This window comes from Colius striatus, chromosome 4 (genome assembly GCF_028858725.1).
Source record: "Colius striatus isolate bColStr4 chromosome 4, bColStr4.1.hap1, whole genome shotgun sequence".
In the NCBI taxonomy this organism is placed as follows: domain Eukaryota; kingdom Metazoa; phylum Chordata; class Aves; order Coliiformes; family Coliidae; genus Colius; species Colius striatus.
Window position 1 is genome coordinate 3,605,500 of NC_084762.1, and position 8,844 is coordinate 3,614,343.

Sequence of the window (8,844 nt, forward strand, 5' to 3'; positions counted from 1 at the left end):
TAAACAAAGAAAACAAACATCAGTCAAAACCATCCCTTTGGAATTAAATAATGTCGCTTTTCTCTTCTTGAACAATGTAAGAACTGTCAGACTGCAGCAAAAACTCCTCGATAACACTCTGTCACCGAATTAGCTTGGAGACACGGGAGGAGAGGCTCATGACTGAATTTTACATGTCTTTTGCTTATTTATTAAACTTCTCTAACATCCAAGCTGGAGGAAAACAAACAGGGGCCCAATTCCCCCACCTCCCACCCGTGAAAAGCTGCTGCCTTCAACACATTTGCCATGCCAGGGGAGGCCCTCTGTTTGCAGATGGGTTAGCTACTTCTGGATGGAAACTTCACACAATTATTTTGATGAAGAATCTGTTCACCTTGCTGACATTATCACCACAGTCAATAGCTAATGACCCCAGTAGTTGATTTCCTTAGAAATATTTAACTTAACAGAACTCATCCCTTGGGTTATAGTACTCTTGATACTTATATAATCTGAAACAAATCCTCTTTTTAAGACAGGCCATGTTACACATACAGTTGGCTAAGTATTTACAAAGCACCCAATTAAATCCTACTTAATTCCCCCACTCTGAAAATCCCATTTCACTAGCACGCAGGCCACTGATCACACCAGATCAGCATCTCTCCCTGAGCCTGGACACGAGTTTACAGTCCGTGAGACCTGACGGTACAAAAGCCTCCTGTAAAACTCATTCTCCCATCAAACAGTATGTGCAGAAACCAAAAGTGAACGTGCAAATTCAGAGGGTTGAAGAAATAAGCTGAAGAATCAGAGTTAAATACAGGTAAATCTAGTTTAATGTTCACATGTAGTAGGTTACACATCACAGAGATTAAACAGGATTTTAACTGTAACATAGCTGCAGTGAAATGTAAGTCATTTTGTACTAGAAAAATAATCTTGATGCAGTTATCAGATTTTTGGTCTACTTCATTTTAAAGATGAATTTTACATCACCAAACTTTACATCACGACTTTGCCCACGTGCCTTTCCGCAGGTCGGTATTAATAACTCTTTGGACGAAGGAAACAGCAACTGGTTTTGTTAATGGTTTGCCCTTTGGTTGCAAGCAGAGAACTGTTCTCACTTATTTTTTTCCCAGAAATTAATAGGTTGTAGGAACATTAAGTTTCCAGCAAAACCTTTTGGTGTCAAATGAAGTTCCAGAACAAATTTCTTGATGCAACAGCAGAATTACTGTTTCTTTTTAAATAAAAAAAAAAGCAGATTAAAGATCTAAAGCATCGCCCCCATAATGCAAAAACTAGATAGGCTTTTGGCTTTTTTCTCTCTGTTCTCAGTAAAAAACACTACATCTTACTGCTAACTTTTATAGAATGCACTAAAAACCCCTGGTGCCTAAATGACAAAAGTGTGGTCTCAAAATGTATATAATACACTTACAAACATTTTAAGTCTAGATCGAGGAAAACACGTTTGTATGGACTCTGAACAAGTTTATTCGCAATTAAGACATCTCATGCAGTCATGCAGGACTATTAGCTATAGCTGTAACTTCCGAGTCTAAAGGACATTTGGGGACAAAAACAAAACAAACAAACAAAAAAAAAGCCCTAAACATTCACGATATTTCCATTATCAGCAGCTCCACACTTGAGCTGTGGTTTTCTAAAGAGATATTCCCACAGATTAAAAAAAAAAACCATCCACACCTTTATAATATTTACAAAAAAATATTTAATTAAAAATATTTTATAATTACAGTAGTCTATTAAAGCATATACTTCTCTCACACTTATAGAACATCTCTATATATACACAGTATGAAATGTCACTCATTTTTTTTTTTCTATACAATATGTAACATTCCTGCAGGGAGAAGAAAGTTCCCTGGGACCCCAATAAAATCCATCTATTTTAAACAATAGATGTCAAATATGTATCTACAAATGCTCTGGTAGATTAGTAAAGCTTCAAGATTCAGCTGATCGGTCCCTTAAAAAGAGTTAGAACGCTTCTAAAGTCTGGTCTAGGCTCGGTCCTCTATCCCGGGGGCAGAGTCGCAAACTTTTCCTGCTCCGAATCCCAGAAGCGGGACAACACACCGCTGTGTCTGGGAAGAGAAGAGACGGGGCGGGGAGAGGGAAGGCGAGGGAGGGGGGTGAAGGGGGAGTTGGGGGGGTGCCGCTACGGACGTGCAAAAACGGTGAAAAGGCTGGTTCTGGCCGGGTTGAAGCATGGGAACCGCTCGGGGGGGTTGGGTGGCTCCTTCCTCCGGTGCGGCGGGGCCGGGTCGGGGCCGTCCCCCCTCCCCGCCGCCGCCCGCCCCCCGCGGTGCCTCCGCTCGGCGCCGCCGCACACCTGTGGGAAGAGGAATGAATCGAGGGGGTGTGTGAACCTCCCCGCTCCAGACCGGCTGGCGCCACCGGCACACGCGCGCACACACACACACACACACACACATACACAAGACATGCTTGATCAACAACCCAAAACAAACCAGGTCAAACAACAACCGCAGCTCCCCGGGGCTGGGCCGAGGAGGGATGCGCAGCTGCGCGCCGCAGCCAGAAGCCCTTCGGGGAGGTGGGGGGGGGGGGTAAGGGAAAAAAAATCCCGACACCTGGTAATTAAAGAAAATAAAATAACCACCCCGTAATTAAGAATAAAACCCCAAAGTCTCCTGCAAAGATTTCTCAGGTCGGCAGACTTGCCGGTGAGAAGCGATGCGGCCCCGCGCCCCCCGCCGCCTTCCCCCCCGCGGGCGCCCGGCACTCACCTGGGGAGCGGCGGTCAGCGGCAGAGGATGCTGTCCCCCGGCTTGTTAACAGAGCCAGCCTGCGCAGCAAGGAAAGACGGCAAGTCAGCGGTGGAGGGAGAGAGAATCTCAATGCCCGTTCCCTCCCCCCCAACACACGCCAGATCCTCCCCTCCGCGTACAGGGATGCCTTCCCTCCGCGTACATGGTGCTGCCGGGGGGGCGCAGAGGGCAGCCCCCGTGTGCGGGGCTGGGGTGACAACACGCGACACAGACGAGGGGGCCGAGGCAGCGCTCCCGGGGTCGGGGCCCGGCACGCCTGGGCGCGGGTGGTCCCAGGGCAACCGGGGCACGCAGCTGCCCGCCTCTGGGCTACCATAGTGACGGTCCCGCGGAGAGGAGACGCTCCCCGTTTTTACCCCGCCGAAGCACGGTGCGCCGGGGTCGTTAAATGCACGCAGCCCCCTAGACTGGCTCATCTCCGCTCCGCGGAGGGCTGGGAAGCGCAAGGAGCACCGCGTCCGCTCCCGTGTGTGCAAACACACTGATTACAGCTACTCCCTCGAGAGGCTGTAATTACACGGTAAACACCGTGCGGGTGCCTGCCTGCACCGAAGGGATGCCGGCACCCGCCGCGCACTGCCGGGGCGGCTCTGCGCCCGTCCGCTCCGTCCCCTCCAGGGCTGCGGCCCCTCGGCAGAGCCACGGGGCCGGCGGCAGCGAGGCATCACCGGGGCTGAACGCGGAGCCGTGTCCCTACCCTCCTCCCCATTCCGCACCACGAACTGCGGGCTGGCGTCGCACGCACCTCTTACCGGGTCAGTGTTGAGGGCTGTCAGCGGGGTCCTGGGGGTACCCGTGGGACAGCTGCCCGGGTGCAGGGCGGGCGGCTGCTGCTGCTGCCGGAGCAGCGCCGGGTGCGTTTCCAGAGCCAGCTGCAGGTCGAGGATATAGTCGATAACATGCTGCAAGATCTCCACTTTGCTGACCCTCTTGTTGGGCGGGATGGTCGGCACCAGCTTCCTCAGCCGACTGTAACAGTCATTCATATCGCACTGCAGGCACAGCGCAGCCGGCTCCTCGCCCGACGGCGGACCCCCCTTGCAGCCGCTGTGCTCGGCCAGGCATCGCAGGGCCGGGTGTCCCCCGCCGCCGCCCGCCACGCCGGGCTGCGCTTTGCGACTGGGATGCCGAACAGGACTCACGGCTTTCATGGTGCCGCAGGGAAGGAGGGAGGGAGGAAGACCTCCCTCTCCACCGCCGCTGCCGCCTCCTGCGACTTCGGGCAGCCGCGCGCGCACCTCCCGCAACGGGAACGAGGCACAGCCGCAGCCTCGCTGGCGTTACCAGCAGCCTCTCCTCCCCGCCTCAGGGATGCGACGAGAGGTGCTCGCAGAGCCGCGCGACAACAGCGGCACAGCCCAAGGTGGGAAAAAAAAAGAAGAAGAAAGAAATCTCCCTTGCAGGCTGCTCGGCCACAACCGCGACCGCCTCTGCCTCCGCCGCTGGCCGCGCCGCTCGCTATATAGAGCGGGACGAGGCGGGCGGCGCCGCGGCGGGGCAAGGCGAGCGCGGCGCGGGGAGCGCGGGGGGGCGCCTCCGAGCCGCGCCGCAGCCAATCCGGCCGCCGCATCCCCCCTCTGGAACGCCGCGCCGCCCAATGGCAGCGGGGCCGGGGAGGTGGTGGCGCTGCTGGAAGGGGCGGGCGGCTGGCGCTGACCCTCGGGGGGAGGAGGAGGAGGAGGAGGCGTTGGCGGCGGAGAAGGAGAAGGAGGAGGCAAGGGAAGGCGGTCCCGTGGAGGAAGGACTGCGGGAATGCGGGCGGGGACCCACAGCCAGCGGCTCTCGGCGCCACCCTCGTGGCCCGGTGCGCAGCTTCGCGGGGGCGAGCGCAGCCCCGTGCGACCGGCGCAGATCGCCGCCTCCCGCGAGGTCGGACGAAGGCGGCTATCCCGGTACTGCCTCCTCCCCGGGAGGGATGGCATCTCCTCGGGTCGTGAAACGCGTTCTTATTCTAGTCGGAGACGCAGCCCGGCTTTGAATGTATTTGGAGAGACTTTGGGGCGCCGGTCTAAAGGCAGGGAAAATCCCAAGGAAAACTTGGGAGGGGGGCGGGATGGGGACGGCAGAGGGTTGAGAGACTTCGAGCAAAGCAACGCCTGGGAACATTAAATTAGAGCACATAACTATTAAAAATGCATGGAGATGGGGTATTTAAAATTCCTCCATGACATATAATATTAATCTGTTTTATGTAAAATTCATACCTGTAACTTAAGTTGGTCCATTAATGCACCAGATCACGTATTAGTAGATGTACCATGTTTTAAATATGATGCTGGAAATGTCCAGAGTTGTGTATTTTGAGACAGAGCATTAAAATTAACAGGCAGGGACTCTCGAGTCCTGCTTAAGTCATCTTGTGGCAGAGCGTAACCTTTTAATTTAATAATGCAGCACTCAAACTTTCTGTTAATTCTTGCTAAGGATTAAGAGCCGTTGTGTATTTTAAGTGGGATGCTGCTGTTAGAAACTCGGTGCCCGATCTTACAGATGCTGCGGCGCTTCAAGCTCCCCGTGAGTGAAGCAGGACTGATTGCTTGGGCAAAAGACTGCAGGAAGGAGTGAAGGCTACAGGATCTGCCCCCAAGCTTGTGAAGCAAAACTAAGAGAAGGGAAGAAATTAATAACGGTGATTAATAATTGCATGTCCCCTCAATGCTTAGTCACAGCGGGTGATACATAAAGGATACGGTGGGAAGCTGTCAAACTCAGAACCTGAATGAGTGGTGAGACTGGATCATCTGAAGTGTACGATGAAGCGCACTTTCGTTCTCTCTCACCCTTTAAAAACGTATGTTTTCTGTCTCTGCTTACAAGTACTCACACTCCTGTTTCCCTCAGTTTGTCCCACATTAGCAGTGTCATCCATGGAGCTGGGCTCCTCTCGGCACAAAAATCTCAGCGTGTGCCGTAAATCTTGGTCTGACCGAGGTCTGCATTTGTATGCTACATCGTGATGGGAAGATGTATTTCCATTAGCTACGGGCTGGATGGTCCCAGATCTGCTGCAGCCATTGCTTTTATTCTGTGAAACTCCACTCCCTGCGGTCTCCGAGACTCACGAGGAGGAAATATATAAGGGCCTTAAAGCATCCATTATGGTTCTGCTTTGTTACCCAGAGCACTGGTAATATGGACAGACTTGATGTGCTGTCTGAAAGTGAAAGATTTGTAAATGAAGGTGAGTGTGCAGGCTCACACCTTGCTGGTTCCATTTAATTAAAATCTGTGTGCAACTAGATACACTGTAATACCGGGTCCTTCTGTTTGTACTAAATCCCTCTTGGGAGCTCCTCTGATCTCACTGGAAATCTCTGGGAAACCCCAGTATGTAACTGGTTCCCCTTCAGCTCTCCCAAAACTAATTTGGACAGATTATTCCTGTACATGCACATGCTGTAGCAGCGCTAGAGCAAATCCACCGAGACCCCCATCGGTCCTTGAAGATGAGTCAGTCTTTCTGGAAACCTATGAAGAACCACAATACGTCGCAGATCTCTTTTTCCCTCGGGCCACTTCCACAGCAGAGGGTCCAAAGGGAAATCCAAGGGTCCATGAACTGAGAGTCAGCTGTTGAAGTTGCAAGAGGACTGTGTGCATTCACATAGCTGACATATCACAGCAGAGAGATGTGGGAGAGGGGGAAAACAGCCTTCCCCTCCAACTGTCCCATAAATATTCAGGGGATTTCCTCAAGTAACTCCCTTTGATACTCATGAAGTTGATACATGCTAGTCCGACATGCTCTGCTGAACAATAGGCACCAATTCCCTGTTAACAGCCGGTCTGGTTTTGCTCTCCTTGAAGTCAATGGGAGTTTTGTCATTGGGAACAGGCTGGGTCAGCTGCTTTTTCAAAATTCAGATTGGATGTGCACCAGATGCCAAAGTAAATTGCTCTAGAAAGGGATTGGAAAGCCCAGAATGTTAGCAACAGAGGTAGGCATAGTTAAACTCTTCATCCCTGAAGATGGACACGAGGGAGAGGAGCAGTGGTGGATGTACATGCTTTTCTCCTATTAATAGCAATATTTTTCATGACATGAGTATATAGGGATTAACACTCCTGTTTTTCACCAGACCAAGGTTGTGGGTTTTAAATAAATTATCTACATCTTGAAGCATGTGGTCCCTTCCTGGCTGGCTGGAGGAGTACATCTGTCTCAGTTGGGTTTTTCTTGTGCTCACTCCACACCTCTAGAGTTGAGATTCATTTCCATTGTTACCAACTCTTGCAATATTATCACAGGTCCTTGGTAATGCCTGAATGGACTGGCTTGGTCCATTAAAAGGGAGTTGATGTGTTCAGATCACATCGTTAAGTGTTCTCTGGAGCTTAAAAAAGTTGCTTTTGATTCAAAACTGAAGTAAGGCAAGTTAAAAATGAAAACATAATGACTGGCCTTGTATCCCCTTTGTCACAAGGATAAGCCCATTGAACTTAACAAGAATGAGTAATGTAGGCTGAATTTGTCAGCACAGGTCTGAGTATATGAATGTGCCATTGACTCTAGCTGAAAAAATAAACCTGAGACTTTGACACTGTCTCTGAGTCATAGAACCAAGGATGGAGGACAGTCTTTCCAAGCACAGAACATCGGACATTTCCTCTGACAGCACTCTAGGTCCACAGATGTTTGTGCATGATACGCTGTCACTGAACCAACCGGTGCATCGTTGTACCACATTAGTTAAACTAGTCTCAGGACAGATGCAATTTGAAGGGAACACATTTAGGTAACGCAGAGGGAAGGAAGCAATCAATGTGGTTTCTTACACAAGGTTACTTGCTATACCTACCTTAAGAGGGCATGAAATGCACACAAATGCACAATGCATTTTTATTCTTAAGCAGGTTATGAAAGAGTGGTTGAGTCAAGTGTCCTTGTGTTAAGGCTTGGACTACACCGTATCAGAGCAGGGTGCTAAAATCTCAAGTTTTCCTTTGCTTGAGGCTGGTAACTGGTGTGACAAGTTTCATGCCAAAGATATGTGATGCTGAGACCTCCCCCCATTCCTGTTGACTGAGCAGGCAGCCGGAAGACTCGGGATCTCTGAGGAGCTGCTCAACACCTAGAAGGGCTGATCATTAAAAAAGCATTATAAATCTCTGAATGGTTTATGGTTTATGAGGGAAATAGCAATTGATTCCTCAGTGGTGCCATTACTCTCCACTATTGCTATCATTCAAAAGGCAATAACGTTGGTTATTTACCTTCAATTAAAATATCTAGTTAGTTGTGATGTCATTTAAAATAGCACTATAATGTGTTTAGCACTCCCTTATCAAACACCATAGATAAACTGCTCTTGGCAACAGGGAATAGTGATATGAAATGAAAAATTGGGTGGGGGAGTGAGATGGAAGAGAGAATATGTAAATCTTTTACTGGATGATTCTTCCTGCATGCCCATGTCCCTTTTGACACCAGGCTGGAGGTGAGACTGTGGGCTCCTTTGCAGCGGCACCACTCAGAATGGGTCAGGGAAGATCCATCGGGCATTTAGGGAGCACAGAGAAGTCACCTCACTCTGAAGACTACCAACAGACCAAAACCCATCCATCTTCTGGTACTATTTCTCAGAAATGATGATCCATCACCAGAGTTCTCCCAGACTCTTCATAATGCAAGCATTTTCCCCAGATAGCACTAACTGTCTTCGGTACTGTTCTCCTTATTTTCCTCAAATCCAAAAACCTAAATACGACTTACAGGCTTCACTGAACGTGGTGGGGATTTTTTTCTCATTCCCTGGTTGTGATCATGACAGAACTTCTCTGTTTAATGAGAAAACCTAAGAGATTCTCAAGACCGTGTCCCCATTGCCTCCTGTATGTGAAGTTTAATATAAAATTGAGAAAAAAATAAGTTTGGTGATTGTTCACAACAGCTTTTCACAGACAAGAGGCATTTCTTTTTGTATGTTCATGTAGTCAGTTGTCCAGTTGAGATCATCCTTCTAGCGATGGCAGCATAATCCTGCCCATATCCATATGATTTCCTTCACTTTTATGTGCCACAAAAAAAAATCACATG

General features: G+C 49.7%; 1 protein-coding gene across 2 annotated transcripts; it reads right to left on the minus strand.

Moving 5' to 3' along the window:
* Nucleotides 1-803: 803 nt before the first annotated feature.
* Nucleotides 804-4,232, minus strand: ID4 (inhibitor of DNA binding 4). 2 transcript variants are annotated; one of them, XM_061995258.1, is made up of 3 exons: nt 3,560-4,232; nt 2,766-2,824; nt 804-2,347 (listed from the first exon to the last, which is right to left on the minus strand). In XM_061995258.1, exons 1-2 carry the CDS (start codon nt 3,956-3,958, stop codon nt 2,780-2,782), a joined length of 444 nt encoding a protein of 147 aa, XP_061851242.1. In that variant the 5' UTR covers nt 3,959-4,232; the 3' UTR covers nt 804-2,347; nt 2,766-2,779. The 2 variants fall into 2 exon arrangements, with proteins under 2 accessions (XP_061851242.1, XP_061851244.1); XM_061995260.1 differs by having other exon boundaries at nt 3,553-4,232.
* Nucleotides 4,233-8,844: the final 4,612 nt, after the last annotated feature.

Coding starts and splice junctions, on each gene's coding strand:
- ID4 (XM_061995258.1), bottom strand. CDS start 3,958: ATGAAAGCCGTGAGTCCTGTTCGGCATCCCAGTCGCAAAGCGCAGCCC. Junction 2,825..3,559: donor CAGCCCTCAACACTGACCCG/GTAAGAGGTGCG, acceptor CTTGCTGCGCAG/GCTGGCTCTGTTAACAAGCC.